Source organism: Corvus moneduloides, chromosome 1 (genome assembly GCF_009650955.1).
Source record: "Corvus moneduloides isolate bCorMon1 chromosome 1, bCorMon1.pri, whole genome shotgun sequence".
In the NCBI taxonomy this organism is placed as follows: Eukaryota; Metazoa; Chordata; class Aves; order Passeriformes; family Corvidae; genus Corvus; species Corvus moneduloides.
The window spans coordinates 86,703,871-86,729,195 of record NC_045476.1 but is presented as its reverse complement, the minus strand read 5'-3'; the positions used below and the strand labels follow the sequence as shown (position 1 = coordinate 86,729,195).

At 36.9% G+C, this 25,325-nt stretch overlaps 1 protein-coding gene across 1 annotated transcript in view; it reads right to left on the bottom strand.

The window, feature by feature from the left end:
* DNAH5 (dynein axonemal heavy chain 5) overlaps positions 1–25,325 on the bottom strand; it is a 116,477-nt gene that overhangs the window by 61,565 nt on the left and 29,587 nt on the right. Inside the window, exons 18-37 of the mRNA XM_032117873.1 lie at positions 22,517–22,679; positions 21,790–22,032; positions 20,692–20,882; positions 20,512–20,611; positions 19,092–19,228; positions 17,535–17,736; positions 16,393–16,628; positions 14,951–15,169; positions 14,203–14,265; positions 13,085–13,323; positions 11,680–11,920; positions 11,010–11,209; positions 10,098–10,251; positions 9,261–9,424; positions 8,457–8,613; positions 7,225–7,437; positions 5,551–5,775; positions 4,086–4,258; positions 2,819–2,997; positions 217–404 (exon numbers count right to left, since the gene is read on the bottom strand). Coding sequence (XP_031973764.1) covers positions 217–404; positions 2,819–2,997; positions 4,086–4,258; positions 5,551–5,775; positions 7,225–7,437; positions 8,457–8,613; positions 9,261–9,424; positions 10,098–10,251; positions 11,010–11,209; positions 11,680–11,920; positions 13,085–13,323; positions 14,203–14,265; positions 14,951–15,169; positions 16,393–16,628; positions 17,535–17,736; positions 19,092–19,228; positions 20,512–20,611; positions 20,692–20,882; positions 21,790–22,032; positions 22,517–22,679 — 3,687 coding nt within the window. The remainder of the gene's footprint in view (positions 1–216; positions 405–2,818; positions 2,998–4,085; positions 4,259–5,550; positions 5,776–7,224; positions 7,438–8,456; positions 8,614–9,260; positions 9,425–10,097; positions 10,252–11,009; positions 11,210–11,679; positions 11,921–13,084; positions 13,324–14,202; positions 14,266–14,950; positions 15,170–16,392; positions 16,629–17,534; positions 17,737–19,091; positions 19,229–20,511; positions 20,612–20,691; positions 20,883–21,789; positions 22,033–22,516; positions 22,680–25,325) is intronic.

Below are 25,325 nucleotides of genomic sequence, written 5' to 3'. Positions count from 1 at the left end.
GGTGCTGCCTGCATTTGTTAATTGCATGTGCTTGATGTTATTGAAACAAGACCCCAAAAACTGTCTTTGCAGCAATGCTCAATGTTCTCAAACTATCAGTGAGTTAGTTCTAAGAACTGACTGACATAAGAGTTAGCAAGTACACTTAATATACCAAGTTAGACTGGATTATTGTACAATCATCACTGGCATATTAGAGACTTACTGAATACTTACCATAGTAAGAAAGATGCCAAATTCTGGGTTCATTTCCACATTGTCTCCATCAGTAAAAATGAACCTTTTTTTACGTTTCTTCTTACATGTTAACACAATGGCTATTTGCTGTGCAGCTACTGATAGCACTGGTAAATCAATACGATTGAATTCATCAAAGCAGCCCCAGGAGCCAGACTGAGCAAGGCCTTCAAAGAAAACAGCAACTAAGCATATGACCATTATGTTTTTAACACCTTTTTGGTACAATTCACAAGACAAAAATTAGGTTAATCTACTTCAGGGGGGAAAAAAAGTTTATTTTTGAGGGGTGGAAAAGGAAGAAAGAGGAGAATTTTAATTTTTTTCAAGTAAGAATATACAAGTTCCCAAAGTCCATAAGATTGTCTAGGTGTCAGAGACTGAAATATTATAGTCTGTGAGTTAAACATTTTCTTGAAGGACTTTTAAAACTGTATTACAAAAGCTGCAGAGAAGACTACCGCACCCTGGATGGGGCCCTGACTGAGGCCTGACACTGCTCGCTGATGAAGAGAAGATAAAGTAACAACCCAGGGCTGGGGACATTCACTGAGCACAGGCTTAACACCTCCAGGATGAGGACCACAGCCCCAGGGCTATCAGCTGCCAGGCTCGCACAGACCCTCGCACCAAGGCGTGGAGGGAGGAGAGGCTCTGGGTATCTGGGAAAAGCCTGTGGTCAGAGGTGCCGTGACTGCCCATCCTCCACTGTGCAGAGGAGCCCAGCTGAGGGGTCCTCACCAGGGGGGAGGAAGCTTATCCACAGCAGAAGGGGGTGACATGGCCCATCACAGGCGCCCCCCGCCAAGGGGTCCCCAGACCCTGCACCAGAGATGATGCAACACACACTCAGTGTTGCAAGGGACAGTGTGTCCAGCTAGCCCCTGCAAGAGGGGCACGTGGACGTTCCCACCTGGCCCGAAGTGTCTATTAATCCATGGAAGTCTGCACTCTTTGGCGTGTGGCGGCGTGTGGTGTGGCAGCATGTAGCGGCGTGGCCACAGCGGCGACGGGGGACCCTCACCACCAGCAGGCCGGATGGAGGGGAGCAACGAGACGTCGTTGGGACCCTCGGATGGGTGATATGCTTCCACTTAACCCCTGTCACCTCTCCCTGTTCCCCCATCCCCCACGCACACTTCTTTTTTCTATTTCTTTCTCTGTTTCTTTTCTCTTCCCTTCTCTTTGCCTCTTTTACTATTAAATAAAATACATCCATTTTTTGGCAACAACACCTAACCTTGCTTGGTTTTAATCTCATTTCTGGGGACATTTTGAACCTTCTAAGTTCTTTCCGGTTTATGCTCAGAGACTTAGCTTGCTTTGCTTTCCTGGGTTTAAACCAGATCGTAACACTAGGATACTATGTTCTTTGGTTTCTTTTCCTTTTCTCATATCTTGAATGTTTTTCTGTCCCTCTTTACCCCCCAAGAAAAATTCCTGCACTAATTCTATGAAAATATGACAGGTTGTCAATAACTTATGGCACATATTAAAATGAACAATACAGTTGCGTTCACTGGAAAAGAAGTTGGAGGTCAGTCTGTACCAGAACTGCATTTTTCCTCAGATTTTTTAGGGAAAACAAAACAAAATCATAGATACAGTCACTAGAAAGAGTACAACGGTCAAGAATCTCCATTTGGTCTCTAATTTAACATCTGCCATGATATCAATTTCAGATGCCTAAAAAATGTCATCTACACCTTACTTCAGTGAGTTCTACCGACTGTTTTTAACCTATATAACACCATCCATGCATTTCCTTCTCATTCATTATCCTTCCATTTCTTATTTCCTGATAGGAACTTAAACATTTGAAGGAGACAAAATACTGACACTCATAACAAGATATTAATTACTTGCAGTTATTAAAAGGCTGAAACCATCTGCCAGTTATGCATCAACCTTGTTTTAAAAAGATGTCCTCTTAGCATTTGAAACTTTCATATAATTCATAAAAGCATATAATCTCAGGATATCCTGATTTATAAAGGACTCACAAGGATCAACAAGTACAAGCCCTGACTCCACAAACGCGTATCTAAAATTAAACCATATATATAAGATAGTTGTCTAAGCACTATATGGACACTAATAGGCTTGAGACACCAATGACTTCCTTAGCAAGTTTGTTCCAGTGCTTGACCACACTCTCAGTGAATAGATTGAATTTCACCTGATGCAGCTTCAAGCCATTCCCCCATGCCCTATTACCAGACACCAGAGACATCAGCACCTCCATCTCCACTCCCCCTCATGAGGAAGTTATTAACAGCTCCCTCCCCTCAGTCTCCCTTTCTCAAAGCAAAACAAACATAGTATATTCAACTGTTCCTCTTAAGTCATGCCCTCTAGCTCTCACCATCTTTTTTGCTCTCATTTGGATACATTAAAGTATTTTTATATGCTGTTACATTGTTGACTCCAGAACTGCAAAGAGTACTTGATCTGAGGCTATTCCAAAGCTGAGTATAGTGGAACAATCACTTTCTCTTCCCAGTTAGTTATACTGTGCTTAGTGCACCCAAGAAAACAGTTGACTGTTTGGCCAGCAGCTTACCTTTGGTCCACATCTTACCTTTGAAGATCCTCCCAAGACCTCGGAAATCCATCTGGTCTGAACAGTTGAAGACCACTACATATTTTCCAAGGCACCGTCCCATATCTTTCACAGTTTCAGTTTTTCCAGTTCCTGCAGGTCCCACAGGTGCTCCACCCATGTTCATGCCCAGAGCTTGAGCCAAAGTGATGTAACATCTAAAAGGCAACAATCAATAAGGCTGCAGCAGACACTTTTCTGCATAGTGCCAGGGGAGCTTACACAGGGTCTGATTTAAGGAAAAAAGGGAAGTGCTGAAATTATATTCCACTAATTAAAATTTAGATCAGTAAGGACAAAACCCCTTCACTCAGTCTCTGATGGAGGGAATATTAAGGTTCGTTTCATCATACATAAAGTGAAAGAACAGATAATCCTCAGTTATCAGCAACCTGAAAGATCAAAAGAAGGGAAGAAAGCAGATACAGAGATGCTGCTTAATCTTAGTTTGATTATCTTGGATACTGATCTATTTTATCTGGAGTAGTTTTGAAATATGTTATACTGTGGAGTGCAATAATGAAAGACACCTAACCTTTCCTTTCTCATCCGTATTTAAAATTTGATCACATAAATGAAACATCCATGTATAATGCAGCAAAACACCAACTAATAATTATATATAAAGATTAGCCTTAGAAATTTTTTGTATGGAATAGTTAAGGAAAAAAAAAAAGCAAAAAAACCCTCAACAATGCAAACAAAAAAAAAAGCAAACAAAGCCTTTATTTTGCCAATGATAGGTTATAAAGCATTCTTTGCACTGAGTTAGACAGGTAGATCTCTCTGTTAATAGGACTGCAATTCTTTCAACATCCTTTTAGATCAGAGATCTAAACACTAAACTATTGCAGTTGAATAAAATTGGTTTTTCTGTCTATTCTTCCTTAGCTCTTTCCATTAGCTTGTCTGTAAACACCTACTTTTGTCCTGTATCTCTACATATTTTATCTGTTGGATATATCTGATCCTCAGATATATTGGCTTCAATATGAAAGCCACGTACATCATGTATGTGGAGACCAGTGCAAGTGTGTGGCAGAAAATAATTTGGAAATTATTCACATTATAGGACACAGAAACAAAAATACTGAAGCATTCCATATGAATTTACTGACTTTGACAAGACTGTGAAGGATAAACTCTGCAGAGATCAATTTTGCATCCAACAGGAATGACTGAATTGTTCTCGTAAAAGCCAAGGTTTGCCAGCAAAGAATAAAGGTAAAAAATTAGTCTTTTTCACCTGTCTGTAAGAGGTGTTATGACAAGTCTGTCAGTACAGCCCAAGAATTCGTTCTGGTACGTGAAGCTCACATCAGTGATCTTAATCACCATTTTATCAGAGTCTTCATTAAAATAAAATCGACATTGTTTCAGCCACTCAAAGTCCGTAGGGCTCTTGATATGCATGCAGCACTAAGAAGAGAGGGAAGACAAGGCTGCGGCATTCATGGTTAACATTTACTTTCACTTTTACATTATGGCATCTAAGTAGTAGGTGCAAAGGCAGCACTGCAAACATAGTGAAAGGCATAAAATAACAGCTAGTAACAAAAGAATAGTGGAGAACCTATCTGGATTTTTACCACAAAAATTGCTAATGTATTATTGCTCAATCGCATACTTAGGCAGAGGAACTTCTGGCTTTAGATGAGTGCGTCAAAATTCTAAGTACAAATGAACAGTCCCTAACCATTAAGAGTCATTAAGTTCAGTTTACCCTTAAAATTGCCATTCCTTTTAGTCATCTCTACCACTTTAGTTTTACATGAGTAGAAAGTATATAATGTGATATTTGATTTTATAAACTGCTATAATAATTGTATGAAACCACACGGGTATTGGAAAAAAAGATATTTCAAGGCAGTGTCATGGTGCTGATACTATCTAAGAAATTCAACAGAGCTGAGAATAAGTCAAAGTTGCTCTATCAAATATTAAAAGAGGATTTAAAAAAATCTCATTCAGTTTGTATCTAAAAATTACACTTTACATAAAATGATTATAACTAGAACCAAATGATTCTACAATGAAAAGATAAATGCCTGCCTATCAACAATGGGCTAAAACTCAATAGTTCTTTTCTTGAACAGCTTAATTTCAGAATTAGGTCCAGGGCTTCCTATAGGTAAAGGGGTATGCTAGCTTTAAGTTTGATTAAGCTAAATGCTTTCATTTTCCTTTTTTTAACATCCTGTGTCAGCATGAGAAGGTGTAAAGTGAATAAAGAAATCCCTAAGTAATAATTAATTATGCTATTGAAACTAGAACAGAGAGGATACCAGCTTCAACCAGCTTCAAACTTTTTCCTGTATTAAAACTCTATATTCATTTTATCTACTTGTGGAAATTCATAATGCAGTCCAGAGAAAGGACAATTACTTGCAACAAAATTTATGAGGGAAAAAGAAGTCCCTAACTGATCATGCAACAGAGGCATTTAACTTTAGTGGACCAACAGGAAACAAAATTCTGCTACTGCTTGGGGAGAGGAAAACTCACTGAATTATTTAAAAGGAACTTAAGACATGGTTGGAGCAACATCAGCATTTTTATAATATTCCAGGACACATAATCATTACAGTCATGAAATTAAATGTTTATCTTATGAGGCAAAAGTTCATAGGTATCATAATATTTTCTTATCATTTCACATTGTTTTGTGCGGAAAACCCCTCATAACCCATTGTTAATTTTTTAATACTTACAAGACCCTCAAAAATGTCCCTCTGATGCACATGAATAGTGATTAATGTCTCATATTTAACTCGCTCTACTGGACTAAGGTCTTTTGTTGTCATATCTATCAACATGTTCAGAAGATCCAGGAAAAACTGGTTCGTCTTACGCATAACCTTTTTATCGTGCTTGGCAAGAGTCAAAGCTTCTTCTGAGTCTCTTGTCCAAATCATTTGGATCCCCAATAGCCCGACCTTAGGAAACATAGATGTATATGCTTCATAATCTTTTCTCTTTCACCTAAAATACATTCGCAGACACAGAAAAACTAAAGAAATGGTTCTCCTACTGTATGTGACACAGATCCATGCCGTAAATCAAATCTCTCCTGATGGGAGAGAGTTTTAAAACCCTTGCTAGGAGTTAGTTCGAGAGACAAACGGAGACTTTCAGCTTTCACTGCTGCTGCTAGATAGTTGTTTATTAAGTCTTATCAGAGAAACAGAGTCACTAGCATGACCCAGACACAGCACAGAGCAGAGAATGCAGGAGAAAGCCCAATTATCAAGATTTACACAGCCTTTTAAAGATAATTTAACCAATGGTTACTGAAAACGTATATTACTTTCACTTTCCTAACAATTATTCAGTAACACAGCCAGGAACTGCGGAATTTTTTGTCCAATCATCCCAAATTACTGCAGAATATGGAGTAGTAGAAGAAGAAGAAGGAGGTTTGGAGAACAGCAACAGTCCTCCATTTTGATGTCTTTTGCTCTTACCTATTTACTACAAAGGGAAGCCTGAAACCTCTAAATTTTTCACCCTTTGACAATCTTACATAGTAGTCTATAACCTAATTCACACCATTGTATTTTCTAGTTCTTTTCTGATAGTAGGCAGTTTTTTCCAAGGTTGGAGGTTAAAACAGTGTAGTTCAGGGGGGCAAAAACCCTTCAAAACAGGCAAAGAAATATTCTCAGCACTCTGGGTTCCTACATATATGTATAAAATTACTTTTCATGCATTCATACAGAGGTCATTCAACCCAGGCATTTGTTTTGTGTGTCCCAACTCCATCCAAAAATGCATAGTTAAGTCTGTATTTCAGTCTTGTAGATACTCCCTACAGTGCCCTGCTTATACAACTGCTCAATATAATTTACAGTATATATAAAAAAATACTATGTGTAACAAATATACTTTATATAAATATTAACTAACCAGTGAATAATTAGTGCTTCAATTTGGAATTTTTTTCTGGTAATTCACAAACTCTTTATTCTATCTGCAACAGCATTCACTTCACAAGTGAAGCTTCTACAAAGAAAATCATTTTCCCTCAACGCTACCCTCAGTTTCAAATCTTTAGCAATACATAGCATTATCCTGAATATATGAACAAACATACAATTTTACTACTTTTCCTCCACTAGTCAAGTATTAAGCTTGTAAAGAAATAGTGTTAACATCATTACGTTAATTTATTGCATTCAGCATCCTTTTTAAACAAGAGCTTTAGGGTAAGTTATCTTATTTTGGTTTCACCTATGTGAAGCGTAACTTAAAAGACTGAGATGATTCAAATGAAATTAAATGCCATTTTTGCATTTAACACTGGCTGCAACTTTGAATGCAAAGACAAGAAAAAAACCTGATACATATCTGTGAATAATTCTTCATTCATTTAACAATGATATTACCTGGGCTGGGTAAGTAGAAAGAAATTCAGTAATCTGGAAACCCGTTTCCTGGATGTCCATAGCTGCCTGGCGAATAACTCGATGCAGTGATTGCTGCGATTCCTTCAGGAGAGAACTGAGCCAAACTTCCACATTACCTTCAGCCATTACAGGTCTAGTCAGCTCTACAGTCTCACCCTCTCGTGAACTAATTGACAATATACGGTCATATATCTAACGAAAGCAAAAATATCTTGTGTTTATAGATATGTTATTTGTCTTTACAATGATTTGTATTTTTCTGCAATCACTCCATTAAACTGATTTAAGTAACTGATAAATTATATCAACTTGCTCAAGGAAATGTAAAGGCTACTAAATCATTACTTTGCTATGCAGAAAGGCTTTAAACAAAACACTGTCATGACCAAGGAAACAAAACCCAATATATTGACAATCCTTAATTTCACTAAAGTTTCAATGGCAAGCCTGTGCCATGTGCTCAAGGATGACCCTGCTTCATCAGGGAGGTTGGACCAGATGACCTGCTGTGGTCTCTTCCAACCTGACCCATTCTGTGATTCTGTGACAACATCCACTTTCCGGACACAATAAAGGAAACCTTCCCCCATCACTGGTGGGTAAATAGCCTACCAAAATTTACAGCATTAGAATCAAAAATAATGGAAACAGAAAAGTTAAGGAACATGGACAACCAAAGGAATTTCAAAAGCATGGGGAGGTAATTATTTTCTAAGAAAATGTATACGTAAGGAAAAAATTTTGCTATCTGTTCTTGTAAAAGGTATAAGAGAAGTGTTTTTCAAACATTGTGTCTGAAGGCATAGTAAGGACAACTCAGAAACAGGAGAGACAGTAGATATACTTTTTGTTACAATCAAAAAATGAATGGAAAAGTACAAATACAGTCAATGTAAAGACACAAGTTCATAAAGACTCAAAAGCTTATTTGAGCTGATGACAGAAAAAAGTTCAGTACATGGGTTGGGTTTTTCTGAAATTTAAGCACTTGCGCAAATTTTTGGTTTGCTATTCTACGTGAAGTTTCACTATGACATAAATGAAGAGATGAAACTAAATCTTAAATGAAGAAAACCTACTCAGCATCAAATAGTTGGTGAACGTGGTAAAACAGTTGAATGCCTTGTGCAACCAAGTAGCACTCTAATTTAGCAAGTATCACACATTGCCAATGTGAGGGAATGTAACACTGAGGTGTGGGCAGCACATACCTGTTCATGGAACCTGACAGTTTTAATGTTGTCAAATATGTTCAGCAGATGTGCCTGTATATTGTGAGAATTTGATGCCTGGCCAAGAATTTCCAAGAGAGCAGGATCTGACACAAAGAAGAATCGTGGAAATAGCAGGCGCTTTTTCTCCAGGTACCTGCATTTTTTTAAAAATTTGTACAGAAGCCGGGAGGGGGTAGATGGTAAGTGATTTAGGTTAATTTATACATCCTTTCGTCTTTCAAAGCAGTATTTCTCACCGTTTATTATTCCAATTTTTATCTGTAGCAATGACAATTTTTATCCATCATACATTCATGTTAAGCATCTGCTTTAAAGCTACTCTCCTAGTATCAGAAGTCTTTTCATGGAAAACTTTTATTATCTGCTATAATCTAAACACCAGTAAAAAGAAGAGAAACTAAACTGAAATAAAATGTTTTTACATGAACTCTTTCACTTGCTATTTACATCGCTCAATCTGAATTTCTCCCAGATCTGTGAAAGTGTGAATGGGACACAAATCTAGACTGTCTTCTGGATTGAAACTAGGCTAAAAACAGCTTTGTTTTCAACAGAAATAGACAGTGAGTGACAGCCACAAATTATCAGTGAATTGGTAGAAATTTCTTTGGAGGTGTTGTATTATCCTGCTAACTTGTTTGCCCTGTTCAACTGAATTCATAGTAGAATAAGAACATGATCTTTGCAAAGTTCATGGGACAGTACTTGAGCAATTGCTCTTTGCCTAGTTACAAAGTGCACAACCATCTGGCCGAGAATGTGGTCTCGTAGTAATCTTACCCTGTGAGCGATTTCTGACAGATTTCAAGCTGTTCCAGTAAATGTGGCAATAGCTGTCCCATTATTTCATCTCCAACACAGCACTGAACAACATTAGGTGTTTCATGAGCTCGGGTCATGATCCTTACCCAGGATTTATCAATGTTAGAGAAACGTTTTGCTTCCTGTTGAAACATAACAATGAATGTGGAATGGAAGAAATGGAGGCAGGAAGAGAGAAGAGGGAAAAGGCACCTGCTTGCAGGACCAGCACCTAGTAATCTCAACAGCAGTCTTCTCACTAGTAATCACGTGTCTTCTAGAAATTTTTCAGCTTAGAAAAACACATTTCTTTCTGCTTACACAATAGAGCATATTTTATACTTGGCTGTCAAGCCTGCTACATACTTCCTCTTACAGTAATTTTTAAAGAAAAAGACAGAAAACTCGTTATACTTGAATTGAGTGCTTCAAATATGAAGGGTTTTTTTCTAAAACTAAAGTTTGTTTTCAGTTTTAAAAGCCATGTAGGAAAGTTTAAGATAGGGATTCCTAGCTACTAGTATGCTAGTAGTAGGTACTACTAGGCTCAGTTACTACTAGGCACAATGTTGAAATACATATTTGTTAACAGCTTTGCAATCTAGAAATAAAAAGATCAAATAGATCACACAGTTTTATTATTCTTTGTCACAGCATACTTTCCATTGGCACCGCTTGCCTAATTTCCTAGCAAGACCAGTTTTGTTGAATACCAAAAGAAATTAAGTTTATGTTACTGCATCAATTATGACATCACAGTTAAGTTTTATTCTTAAAATGTTGATAAGCAAACTGAAAAACTGCATGTCTAGAAACCTTTGGAAGCTGCTTTGCTATGTCACCACCAATAAAAACGGCTTCTAAATAAATCCACAAGTTCTGCACAGTCAGCCAGTTCTCAATGATATCTGTTGTGTTGGAAAGATAGTGCAGCCATTTCTGAATCTGTGCCTTGAAGGGGGTATTGTATCTACAGTTAAAAAAAAAAAAAAAAAAAAGACATTTCTTTATTTCAAGAAGAAAACAAGACTTTTGAAAAGCAGCTTATAAGTCACAGGATGAAGAATAATTTTTCTGCTTAAAATTTTTCAAGTGACAGTATAAAAACCTAAACTCAACTCAGCTAATTGGCAGCTCTGATCCAACAGAAGAGGAATGGGAACAGGATTTCAATTTCACTCTAAGCTAAAGTGGTTTCAAAAACAGACTTGAAAGCTGTAAACTCACAGAGTTCCTGAGCTCTCCCTAAACTCCTGCTTTTGAGCATCTGCCTGATGATCGGGTTCTGTGTTCCTTATTTTATCTGTGTCTTTTGGCATGTGAAACCAGACAAACTGAAGCTCGCTTTAACTGGGATTTTCAGCACCTTTGGCATGAGGCAATCGCCTATCACAGGGGCAGAGTAGCAGTGGCTGTAATGCCTGAGGCATGCCTGCCACAGCCAGGTAGTGTTCTCCCTTATGTCCCCACTTTAATTAATGAAAGCTGTCCAGTTGTTTATTTGGGAAATCTGAGCTGCATCTACATGTTTTCAAAAGAACTTACGGGAGGGAGATACATTAAATACAGTAAGAACTAACCCATAAACAGTCCAAGGACAGGCAAGCTCTTAGGTTTTATCTAGATGTTTATTTACCTTCTCTTCTGTGACAGATTTGTTCACTAAAACAAAGCCTTTTGCTAATATTTTTATCTCTCCCCCCATTCCTTCTCTCCCGTTCCTGTTACCTGTTACTCATGAGAGAACCAAGAATCATCAAGCTGTCCTCCAGGGTAGCAATTGTTTCTGATGTGCTGTCACCTTTTAAAAGAAGTTCCCCACGAGTTTTAAAGTTTGCGAAGATAAACATTTTGTTATCCCATTCAGCTATCACTTGTTTTAACTTCTGCTCAATGTCTCTCTCTTTCACAGCACTTATGCAGATATCCTTTAAAGAAACAGGATGCCAAAACAAGCTATGAATGCTTCAAATCTCTGATATACAAATCTAGATCTTATTTCTTTAACAGTAGGTAACACTAGGCTCATGAGCAACTATTTAGTGAAAAGATCTACAGATATACAAACACCACAGCTAATAATCTGTAAACCACATCACAATTTAATCAACTCTGGGGGGAATAAAATAATAACATAGTGACTACTTTTCATATGTTTAATGTCACAAAGCAAGGCACCCCCACAAATTAACTGTTGGGCCAAATTGTGTGCTTTAAAAAAGAGAAGTTGACGCCACAATATATTTGGGTCATTATTTTATACAAAAACCTCAAGTGATAGTTCATTTCTCTGTCCTTTCTACAGAAATGTTTTGATTTCCTTCTTGCTACTGTTACTCCTATACTATACAAGCAGATTGTTTGATGTCATGTATCTACTTTTCTTTCTTCACAATACCTCTATTTCCTCTTTATATCTTAATAGCGGAGCTTCCATTATATTCCTCAGTTTGAATGTTTCACTCTCCACATCAAATCTGTGTTCAGTGAGATCTGTAATCTGTTTCCAGTGCCGAGGCATCATTGCTTTACTTGACATGTGCTCGAGCAATGGGCAACATTCACTGAAGTCCTCTATGGTCTTCATTAGGTCAAAAAAAGACTGCCATTCCTTTACAGCACGAGGGAGCTTATGGCACCTACGTTGAGATAAAGCAAGCTTTTTTGAAAAGTTCCAAATATTCTTTCTTTAAAGCCACAGTATATGGATTTAACAGCAGAACACATACCTCCCAAATTCAGGTTACCTCTAATTTAGAGCTTCTGTATGTGATTCTCCACATGAGAAAATCTGTTTCCAGTCTATTTCAATGACTGATAGCTGCATAGGCACCTACAGGGCTCCCCTTAAGGCGTGTAGCTGCATAATTCTAATACACTCTACACAAGTGGTCTTCAAAACCAGTTGACACGCTTTACATCTTGATTTAATCTTTTGGTGAGGCTGATGCTATGCACTGCTCTGAGCTCTAGAAAAACCCTGTTCCTCAGGGTTTAATTCTTTAAATTGTTTGATTCCTGGTATGATGAATAGTTCAGCTTCTATGCGTGCAATATAACCCATTTTGCAGAAAAACTGTTCAGCAATTCACTAACTTCCCTTTGACATCTAGTGTAAATCTGTCTCTCATGAACAGCAATACTACAACAAAAAGGTGAAACTTCCCTTCATGGACAAAATAAATAACAATTTTAACATATATTCCAAGCTGATTAAAAATGTTAGCCAAGAATCTGTCTAAGGAATGCTCAACATTTAGAATCTAAATTTTTTTTGATTTTATGACATTGGTAACTGTGGGTACAAAAATGCTGCTAGCAAGGATTTTCTTGCTATTTTCTAAGCCCATGAGAGACTTTTTCTCTCTCACAGAGATAGTAGCAGAGTTATGTAAACAACCAAACACCTGCAGCCTTGGAAAGTCTTGTTTATGGTATTGAAGCAAAATATTTTGACAATGGATGTTTTAGGATTCTAGCCAATCACCCCCAAGGGGTGGCTGATCCTTGTCCAATTAGACTATGAAGAAAAAAGTCTATAAAAGAGTTTGTAAAATAAATAAATAAATAAATCTTGCTGCACAATTCCTGCCTGCTGGATCTTCTCCTCCCTATAGCTGCAGGACATAGTGATATACCCTAGGGTTGCAGTAATAGGTAATGGATATATTTTTCAACTTAAATTCACATTTTTCATGCCTCAATAAATAAATACATGCTCCCATATGACTATTGGTGCTAATCAATTATAATCATATTCAAGAAGTACTTTAGGCAGCTTTAACACAGCAGTAGTTTCTCACCTGTTCTGAAACTCCAGAAGTTCACTGTTAATTTTTTCAGTGTCTAATTCCGACCAAAGAATATCATAGTAGCCACTGATTGTATCAATGACACTGTTATATAGATTATAGAGTTTCTGCAACAGATTCAGTTGCTTCTTTATTTCAAGCAGTTGAGGATACTGAGTAACTGGCAAACCAAAAAGATTTTCTCCATCTGTACAAGTAATATATTTCCGAAAGAGATTATCACATCGATTCTAACAGAGAAAAAGAAAAAAATATTAAAAATATTAAATAACTAAATATTAAGTATCTGAAATTATTATTAGAGTTATATTAAACTAAAATCTAGGAAATAATGGAAAGATATAGAGAGATAATAACAGCTTACCCTGTCAACAGTTTTGTCAACAATTTTCCTGAGAAAAGTAACTTTTATCTAGCTTGGAGGCACATCTTTAGAAGCTGACAGGAAAGTCATTTACTTCATGTGGCACGGTGACAACAATAAATGCTAAGATTACGCTTGAAAGAGGTGAAGCATGACACACAAAGCAAAAATGGTGGATACAGCAAATTCTACCTCTTCAAGTATGCTGTGCAAATTCTGTATTGAATATTGGAGTAAGAATTACTACCACTAAAGCAGCAAAGAAAAGCATAATTTAATTGTCAATTGCAATGTAACTCAGGGAACATAGCAGGAAGTCAAATGAATAGCAGTATGGGAAAAGGAAAAGCATTGAAAGTTGTCATTGCAGGAATAGATGTTAATCATGATACAAAGGCAGATTTCAACCAAAAAATAAACACAATAATGAACACAAGAACAGCCTATGCCAAATACACTAAACTTGTGGGAAGGTTCTCATCAGGGTATTTGTATCTAGTAATCATTACTCATTATCTATGCAGGCTTTCTGTTAACTCCTAAAAAATTTAGATTTAAACAGCATTCCTTGCAAATGCAAAGAAAAATTCCAACTTAGTTTTCACTAAGTTAAAACAGACTTTGCCAAATCAGTAACCCTATCTATCAATGAAAATTCAATCGACTTCTGAGATTCATTCTCAGACCCTTTAGGTGTTAGCTCACTTGTAATAAGTATTGAGTTATGTCTTAGAATTAACAGTACCTGGAATATAGTAAGCCTGTCACTAGCTTCCTGAGGTGTTAAGCCAACCACCATTGGTCCATTCTAAAAGAAAAAAAAAAAAAAACAAACAACAAAGAGGTTAATTTAGAGAGTGAGAATAACCACAACATATTTCTAATCAGCATTTTCTAAATGTTAACCTCAAACACTTTTGCAGCTTCCAGATCCCCTCCCCACATCAGATAACAACTGAACCAAGAGATGACAGTTAACCTACTGAACAAGTACTTTTTAAAAAGGACTAAAAGGAAAAAAAATCAAAACAAAACAAAAACCAAAGAAGGCAACTAATTGTCTTTTAATGCAGGAAATTTTCATTAAGCTGTAAAAGCTAGGCAATCATTAGCAATCATATCTCCTTTTTTGAGTAAAAGCATTACTTAAAAGATGATACAAGATTAGTTCAGCTTCATTTATTTATATTCTAATGAAAAAGGTTATAAGAGCCTAAGTCGCTTGTAATTTATCCAGCATCAGATGTGTTTCATAAACCTTAAATATCTCAGTTCTTAATTTTTAAGAACTGAATACCAGCATTACTCACTTCAGTCACATACAAAACATTTATCAAAGCCTGCCCTGCGCTGAAACTCAAACACCATCTTAACAAGAATAGACCTACTCAGCAGTAGAGGGCCATCCCATTAATTAGTCAAATCCAAAAATTTTTCCATGCCCCCACTGCTCCTTAAAAATTTCTCTAAAACAATAAAATAGAAACACCTGCCTGATCATAATCTGAATAGAACTGTGCGCAGTCTTCAGTAAAAGTCTTCACAGCACTAATGAGCTCTCCTCTGAATTTTGGCTGCAAAGCAACAAGCTCATTCTGCACTTCATTTGCACGGATTAGCAGTTTTTCCCAAGTGTAGTGCAAAGTGTCCACCTTCTCTGTCTCTTCCTTGGCAACAGGTTGATCATATTTGTTTAACATAGCGTAGGATTCCTGCCAGAAAGTTGTATTAAGATTCATAAAGTGGCAACTTCAGTTGACATAAAATGGTAACTTCATATACATATATATGTATGCTAACATTTTAAATTTTTAAGAATGGAGAATGATTTGTTAGAAAAAGAAACTGTTGCCAGATTTTGACAGCAGCCATTATCAAAATCTGGCAAACCAATACCAAACTGGAAGAAACATCAGATTTTTTTTTTTCTCAGAGCGTTGATTTCCACTTGCAGCACCAACATATGAACAGTCCACATACTGAAAACTCGAAGTGAATTTTCACAAAAACAAAACTGAAATTCACTTTCTGTAAATTAGAGCAGAGTAGGGTAGCAATGAACCTATGGCATAGCAGTTTCATTTGAAAACTCTTGTATGAAGTGGAATTATTTCCATTCATGCTTTCCAGTTTGATCAAATCGCAAAAATGGAAACGTAGCTATCTGTCTACTACACCACTATGTGGAAAATATGTCAACCTCCCTTTAAAAAACCTGAAGCATCACTTCTTGTGCCTAGGGCCTCAAGGCTCCTGCTTGCAGAGTTGGAAGCTTATAATGAAGTTATGGGCAATCAGGAGTCATGAACATGTCTTAGAAAAAAGAATTCTACTGAAAAATCAATGGTGCATTTTGCCAAAATATAGCATTCTTAAATAAATACTCTGGTCAGGAATGCAGAGAAACAGTTACCATCTGTTTTTAATTCTGCCATTTGTCAGATGTTCAGTAAACGCATTCTATCACATTACCTTCTTTAAGGAAGTCAGTTGCTTTTGTTTATTTTAACCTATGGTATAGATGATTAAAGCCATCAATCTCGTATAGTCTGCTTAACATTAGCTTTTTTACTACAGGCTTAGCTAAAATAAAAAAATTAAGAATCTCGTTCCTTTTCATGCAGACTTCTTCCACAAAGTATGAAAAGATTTCTTGCATTAAATATCTGTATTCTTGTCTTTCTCTTACCTACATCATTCAATTTCTCCACTGCTCACTAAACCACCTCTCACCCCAGCAAGTTTACATTTGCTCAAATCAGAAATTCACGCAAAAAGGTTTACAGGAGCCCAATAGGTCTGTCACTCAACATTTAACACTCAACATTTAACACATATTAAATCATACATTTTCAAAGGTCACTATTAAGCTTTAACCCAGAAAATAACTGCTTTCTGAAACAGTACCCATATATGCAACATTGCCACTAGCTACCTCAATGGGCCCAATTTGAGAGTCAATAGAGATCTGCAGTTCTCTGATCTCTTTTAAAGCTGACATGGCTATTCTGATATCATCCAGGTCCGTGATGCTGCGATTTAACTTCTTGCCAGTTTCCTCTATAAAAGTCAAAATCACTTCCATCTGTGTTCTGTACTTCTTATTGCAATGACACCCCAGCAAAGTTATCCAGGCTTTGGTTTCTGATCTCAGTGCTAGCTTCAGATCAGCTAAAAATATGAAACAATTAATAGATATTAGATATTGTAGATATTTTTTAAGATACAATTTAATCTTTTTTATTACATGTGTTCTCTTCAGTGCCAGTTCTGTTTTTTCAGTCTAACCATTCACATACAGAGATGATGAAATCACATGGACACCTTGAAGTGGTTTATAAAATTGCTTGCAATTCACAATTGCTTTCCTCCTCTTCTTCTCAGAATTTATCATCTTTTCTACTGGAAAGATCATCTAAAAAGGTTGAACAATTAATACATATTAGATATCATAGATATTTTTTAGGATATACCTAAAAAATAGAAAGATGAGGCTGGACTCCACACCTGTCATCTCAATCATTTTACCATTATACAAACTTCTGTCCTATACACCATTAATGTATTGGTTAATATCCTCATCTAATTCTAAAATCTTTTCAAAAATTAATCTTTAAAAAAATACTGTGGGAAGGAAATTAGAAGTCTAATTATGAAAGCTGAAGAAACAAAATTTGATCACAGCATCAGTGGAACAAAGTAACTTAAATAGAAGAGGATTCAGCTGTCTCACTGCATGCAGCCAGGCAAGGAAAAAAGTAACATAAACTTATCATCTTACTCCCGTGAAGCATGTACCCTTGGGAATCAGTGACAGAAGGATAGGCAAACATCTACCATCCACCCTGTAAGTGAGCAGAAGTATCCATGTGGGGTAATAAACTCCAGCTGAGCCTCACAGATATTCTTGTGTTAGTGTTTTGTTTGTATGCATTTACAGCCAAAACAGCAAATAGTCCTTCTCTCTCCCTTTCTCCTTTCCATTTTAATCTGGTTTAGCCATCCAAAACTAAGTCACATCTCTCCTTCCTACTCGAGTCAGAAAGTACATGTCTCTGGAGAGAAGCTGAACTCTACCAGTGTACAGTGCAATAGCTCCCACGCAGATGTATTCAGGCTCAGAATTGATTTTCAGGTCCAGGTCTTGAAAATGCAGAATTTCAGATTCAAATTCAGAGAGTAATGGGTTTCCCACCATCAATTTATCAATTGTTTCCTCCTTGTCCCTCTGCCATATATGGTGGTAACAACTAAAACTCTCCAAAGCTGTAAGAACCTCCTGAAAGACATTTACAAGTTCAAAGATTCTCAACATCACATATATAGGATACATATAACTTCTTAGCAGCTGTTCATTAGAGTACCCTAAGAACTCCATAGTGGAGCAGGTTGAATCACCTCACTAGACAAAAGGCTGCTGGTTAATTTATGTTAAAACAAGTTCCATACTGATCACACATTGTGCCAGAATCTCTATATTAATCACATCCAATTTACCAGGTCAGTTTAAACATTTGCCAATTAGGTGAATCTTCAGTCAATAAAATCATTGGAATCAGTGGGAAGTAAAGTTCAAAACTAGGATACAGTACACTTGTCTTTCCCTGCTGTTTATTGGGCTAGAAACTGAAACCTGAGCTGCAGGGCCCAACATAACAAGAAAAATTCACTCTCAAATAATGAAGCTATGAGACAATTTTTTATTTTTAACATTAATTTCTACACTCAATTCAGGTCCCTTTAATTTGAATATCATTTAATGAGTGTGCAAGAGAATTATTTTTCTGGTTCTCAGGAGTTCAGAAAAATGGGAGAAGATTAAAGTTAAATCATCACTGCATCCATCAATTAAACAAGTAAATGAGAGATGACTGCTACGAGAGATAATCCACATCATGACCTCCTGTAAATATAGTATATGCAGACATTTAAAGCTGGCTAAATGATAAAAGTTTAAAATATTACAAAATATCAAGTACCAAAATACTATGATAACTATCCACCACTATTAACTACTCAGCACCAGCCTGGTAGTCATGCCTTAGTACCACTGAAGTTACAAGGCCTTGAGTCAAAGATTTTCATATGATAAGACTCTTAAAAGGTTGGACCAGCCCCAGAAGAAACTGATGCAGAGCTCCCTAAAGAAATAACAGTTCCACACCTACAGTTTACTCAAGAGAGCATAGAATTAAAACAAGGCAAAGAAGTTATGCACATCCTTTAAGCTAAATCCTAACCTACACTAGCAAATCCCAGGCAGCACTTTACAAACACCAATCTGACAGCCAGTTTTCTTCTAAAAACCTGCATAACCTCTTCATAATATGGCAGAAATCGTGCTGGCTACATTAGCTACACACAACTCTACTACACCTAGAGTTTCTTATGATGTTTTAATTTATGCAATATTCAAAACCTCAAATTTTGGAACAGAGTACACTTAATCCATGTTACACTTTTAAAGCATATTTGCAAATTTTTAGCCGCATGCTTTCCATCCACCATCCTAAGTTTTTCGTTATTACATTAATCACAGCTTTAAATACCTACCCTTATTACCCAGGGATATTAAAAGTAATACATTAATATCCCTCGGATAGTTATATTAAATTAACATCTCAATTGTCTTACCCTTTTTGTAGAATTGATGGCACTACTGAGTAAAGATACTAATTTAATAATTTCTTTGTTCTCTGAAACGTTCTTGAAGTAGTTCTGGCTTTGCACTGGATCAGATGAACTGAGTGATGCTTCATCTGATACACTATCTATAAAAGAAGATTCAAATATAAAAGCAGGTTTAGGACAGACACACTGTTTAGGACAAGTAAATTCCTATAGACAAAAACGAATGACATTTTTTCAATAAGCGTGCATTTTAAAGTTAGGTGTTCTTATTAATTGAAAAGGCAACTAGAAGTCAAGGAGGCCAACATAAATTCACAAACATCTCCATTTTAGTAAAATTGCTCCATCTAAGTACCCTGTGGAATTTGGAACAAGTTCCACTCCAACCTTTCAAACAGAATCTTTCCTTTTCTCTCACCCCTCCACAAGGTTTCTCCTGTATACGTCACCTAAGTGATTTACTTATATATCCTCATTTACTCACTTATATGTCAGCACTGAGCATTTTTATTTTCTGAAATACCCCACAACTGACAATTTGAAATACAAATTAACATTAACTCTGAGAAGATGACCGTAGCCAGTCCCCAAAAATGAGTAAAAGACAAAAAAAGTCCATCAGTTAGCAAATATCCACAAGTCTGACTTTACTATCATTTTTTATTTCATCTCTTGCAAGCAAAATTCTTAGTTTTGAAAGACTAATTCAACTTCTTAACCAGTTCAAGTATTACTGTCCTCCTTTTTAGGTGCATAAGAGAGAGATAACCTAAAAATGTATTCTTTAAGTATCTCAGGTACAATGTAGAACAATTAACTTGGCTTGATTTAAATCATTTCAGAGAAGAAAAACCCAGCAACCAAAGATACCATCTTAAATTTCCTTGAACTTCGATAAGTTAATATCTGATCACAAAACAGAATAAGGAAAATCCTTTTAGAAATTCTAGTCTATTCAATCTTCTACACAATCCTCTCTTCACCAATACTGTGATTTACATAGACATTTCTATTCAATACCAGGTATTGTGTAAATTCAACTTACCCTTCTTAAAAGGTAAGTGCAAGTTTTAAGATGCCATTTGAACACGCCAAATTACAATCGACACCGGCAAATCGTGGAAGATTATTGTGTAGTAAAAGTGACTATAATTGTAACCAATATATGTGCTATAATCCAAAGCAGTGCAACTCTTCAAGAACAAAAAAATCCCCATACTCAAATCCACAGGACAAGTGGCAAACCTGGTTTCTAATGAGAAAGAGATTTCTTCTCTGAGGCAATTTAAAATCTATGAGGCAGTTCAAAATCTATCAAGTCTACTGGTTTTGATGTATTTTGTAATTAATATCTTCCAATACATTCTGTATAAATCACATTTACCTAACATTCAAATTTAGTGATGTCAGAGTTTATCATTACCATGGATGTTTTTCTTTCCTGTCTCTTTCATTTCATCGTCAGAATCACTTTCTCTGCTCCCACACCGCAACAAAACAACTCTTCTCTCGAACACTTTCTTCTGATGAGAGAGTAGCATTTATTTTTTATTTGCAGCAGTTTTGCACCATTAGTTCTAAAGAAGGCTGTTAAGACACCAACCTTGGATATTCTCTCCATACTCCACTGTTGAACTCCTTTCATTACTTTCACAATACTGTCTACAGCTTTATTAAGTGTCTGCTGTACCTCATCCAAAGAGGGTATCATGATGATATTAGGGATAGATAGGTTAATATTAGTCCTAATTACAGGATGAACACCTTTTTTCTGCTTAGAAGTACAGCGATTTTCTACATAAAAGACAAAAACAGAAGACAAAACCAAAAACTTTGTTCATATTTTTTTCAAGACATCAAGCTAGGCATTGTTTTGATATAAACAAATCTATCTCCTAGTGTATTGAGTATAATTTCTGAAGGGAAAAAGAATTCCTGAGTAATTTATAAGACAGGCTGCTAAACTCTACAGCAGCACAAGGGAAAAGTAAATGCAAACCTATTCTTCTCCATGAAGCTCCTCTTCAACTTGTTCTGTGCAGCTAAACTCTGTTTGGCAGACAATTTTGTTACTGGCTGGTACTCCCTGTCAGCATATTAAATTAGGCACAGAACCTCCTTAGAGTCTCATAGTACTGTATGCCTTATAAACTATAGAGAGCAAGGACAACTGCCCTTATTTTTTTTTCTTAAAGGCATGCAACAATAAAACACTTCAAAAGAGTGTTCCATGTATGCAAATATCTGAAGGCAACTAGTAAGAGAAAAAACACACCTCTATTTTTTTCATACAGTTTTATGTAAAAGCCAAGGTCAAACAGGCCAGGTTATCAAGTTATCAGTCTTAACTTGTCAAGTTAGTAATTGATAATTTATAACTTGAGTCATAACTTATCAAGTTATCAAGGTCTTATCAGAAACTTATCTATCAAGTCAGGCTCCAAATAAAATATTGGCTTCAGAACAGTACAGTGAGAGTCCTAAGAGAAACAGCATTGTAATGACACTTTCCTACTGTCACAAGAAAAAAATACCTTTGGAAATATACAATGTTTTCAACTGTAACTTAACAAGATAGCTTAATCAAAATCCCTTTGTTTTCCCCTCTTTTACACTTGTGACTTATTTATACAGTTATGGATATCACATTTACGTTTTTCTTTATATAGCCTAAGAGAGCAATGCAGTGCAGTGCAGCCACCTGAGAAGTTGATGGTGGAAGATGCATGAATGCGCTTGCGGATGGTCTCCAGGGTGTTTCGAGTGACTTTCAAAAGGGCATCAATGTTACGATTATTGAAGTAAGAAAGCAGTTCATTAGCTTCTTCCTCTAACTTTTCTAAATCCATTCTCTTCCTCTTTGCTGTAGGAGACGGGCCAGCCCACATCTCACTGGAATTTCGTGAGGAAGTCAAGCTTTTTGATCTTCTTTCCTCTTCTGTTGCTAAAACATCATAAATCTAGTTAGTCAAATTGACTTATAGGACTTGAAAATATAATGAAGCAACACCTCCACAGGTGTCTGAAATAACTTTAAAGAAGTGCAGAATTATTCATTTGTAACCTGCACCTCAGTGTAACATGCCTTTTATTCCTATCTGCTGTCTTATTCAGTATGATTATCATCAAAATTTAGATATTATTGCTTATTCTCTTTCTCTAGGAAGTCCAGCAACTAACCAAGGCTACTATGTAGTTCTATGGCACTAATTTTCAACATGCAAATTGGATAAACAATATTGACCTATTTTGTAGATTATAAATGATTGTTAGATTATTCATTATCCAGGCAAATTCAAAGAAAAGCCTTTAGACATTAGGTATGCTTCTGTACTTCAATCAGCTAAGCTACAATGTCCCCCAACACAAATAATCAGCATGAAAAAGAAACAAACACCAAGCAATACAATGCAATGCAATCTTCTTACCTGTATTTTTGGCCCTTTTTTCACCACTGGGTACAATTGACTTCTCATCTTCTTTACTGACCTGTTCCTCGGTGTCAAGTAACATGTCAATCAGATCATTAGCAGCAGCTTCCACCAGTGAGCTTTTTAAGTGTAAAGTCCGAGAACCTTTTATACAGAGCTCCTGTGTCAAACCAAAACAAAGGTATGCTCTTATTGTCACAATTCTCATGTCAATTTCACAGTCATAACAGCCTTTATTAACACAAATGTCAAGGCCTAAGATTTGTGAAAAACCAGATCTATATACAACATTAATTTGAAATTCGTTTGTTCCAAACTATTCAGTATTGACAAGACGTCACAAATGCCTTTCAGCGTTGCTTTGCCTTCTTTCTCAAATCACGTGATTCATCCATAGTTAAAGTTACGAATCAATGTTTATAAAGCCTAGTTCCACCAAAAGACTCTCAAAAGCAAGCACTTCTTAATTTTTCTTAACTTTCCAATGTAGATATGGGAGATTCAACACTTCTTTTAATCATTGCCATTTTACATTAATTGGCTATTCCATAATGAGTCTTAGCCAATCATATTTCCCATTTACTGCTAAATAGAAGATAAAACCTATACAAGTTGTATTTATTATTAGAATAAACACAAAAATTATCAACTGGAGAGAGAAGAAATCAAAGAATGAGATTAAATAAAATTCAGAGGTCTACTACAGTATTGTGCATCATTTTTCTCCAATACTTATAAAAAAAATCAATCATGTATGCTTCAGCTAACTATAATTTTTACCTATAATGGCCTTTTAATTTTTTTTCTTATTTGTTGTCTTATATTTCATTCAGCTTTAACAAACATGACTGCCTTTGTTTAATTAAAAATTATTGGAAATATTCAGCCATTTGCAAATTTTAGGACATAATCTTTGGCCTTCTTAATGATTCTGTTGAGTTGAGAGAGAAGGCAGATATGACTTGCAATATCACAGCAACCACTAAAGAAAGTACTCTGGGATTTTTCCACCAGTTAATTATTTTTGTTGCAGCAATTTCTTTAGAAACTTAAAGACACCTGTTAGATGACAGAAGTTATTTCTACTCCCCTCTAGTTAAGAATTACAATAAGCTTACAAACTGTTACTCTTTTCATTGCACCCATAACCTGGGTTCATATACCACTTACTCTGCTAACTCAAATCAACTGGCTGTTGTAATTGCTATGTGTGTATGTAATTGGTACGTAGCTGTTCAAGTTTTCAAGTTATCTTACAGTGCAGAGAGGTTTTCGTGCTCACTCTCACATATTTTTACCTTAGCAAATATACATTTTACTACCTGCCCAGTCAGGAAGGTTGCAGCAGGATGAACAAAAACAACTATGGATTGTGAAGCTTACAAACTACTACTCATTCCATATAATATTATTTTAAATTTTACTCTGTATTTAACAACAAGGTGAGCTGTTACAATGGCCAAAAGAGAAAAGGCCAAAAAGTAAAATACACTAAAGTAATCAAAACTTTCATTTGTAATATTTATTGCTGCAAGAGAAAAGGAATGGGGATTATCTACTTGATTTTTTACAGTCTTTATCAAACCAAAGTTTATTTAAGGAGAAAACACATTAGACATTATAACCTAAAACGCAAGAATACCTTACTATTACCTCAAAAAATTATTCTGATGTTCAATTTAATTATGACCGTAATCAGCTTTCTAACCAAAAATTTACATGTCTATGGTTAATTACCATCAACATAAAAGTATTTTGGTGGGGTGTTGGGGTCCCTCCCCTGCCATGGAGCCCTGGGAGAGGGGCCCTGAGGGCACAGACACGGGGTTTCCCTGCCCCTGCTCAGCCTCGTTCCCATTGGTTGGTTTGTGTTCCCTGCGCGGGCAGAAGGACCCTTGGTCCCGTGACTGGAACAGTTCCTCCGCTGAGCCCCGGCCATGCGGCTGGAGGAATAAACATCTCTGAAACATCTAGCAAGAATCTGTCTGTCCATATATATTTCCTTTCCACGGGACTCCTGGTTTGATATATGCGTGTTGCAGGATCCCCACTGCAACAAATGGTGGAGAATTGAGAGCAGAACGATCCCCGATCCCTAAGTGACTGATTTGTGTGAGTAAACCCTGGAAACTTTGGATTCCTCTTCTTGGTTTTGCTTTGCTATTCCGTATCTAAACTATGGAGGAACCGTGGGAAGACTCTTGGCTCTCAGAGCCGCATATGGACATTTATCTTAAACTTAAAATGATTCTTGAACAACAATTTGTAAATTTTAGCTTGATTCAAGCTCAAAAAGAACTGAAACACTTCCTGGCATGGTTGTTTAAGAACTTTTTCTATGTTTCTTGGGATTTAATTCTTACCAAGGGCTTTTGGAAAACCGTTTGGACACAGTTAATAATGGAGTCAAAATATATGCCGATGGAAGAATATTTTCGTGAATATTATTTAGTTACCGAGACTGTTGAGCAGTGTCAGCTGTGTCCTGGCAAAGGGAAGCCTGGCGCAGGGACCGTGCGGCCCAGGCCACGTGCACCGAGCGCTCTGCGAGCAGCAGCGAGGCAGTTCCCGCGCGCGGGCGGAGCCACGCGAGCCGCAGTGTCGGTGGTGGAGCGGGGAGCGGCGGGAGTGGCGGGACCCGGCGGTGCCCGCCCGGCCCTGTGCAGCGCGTGGTGGAGCGAGCCCTGGGAACGCCCGGCCGAGAGAGGCGGCGCGCAGGCGGCGGCTGGCGGCGATGGCGGTGGAACGGAGCCGCACCGAACCGAAACGTGCGCTGGAGCAGGGCGCGGGGGGGTCGTCGCTCGGG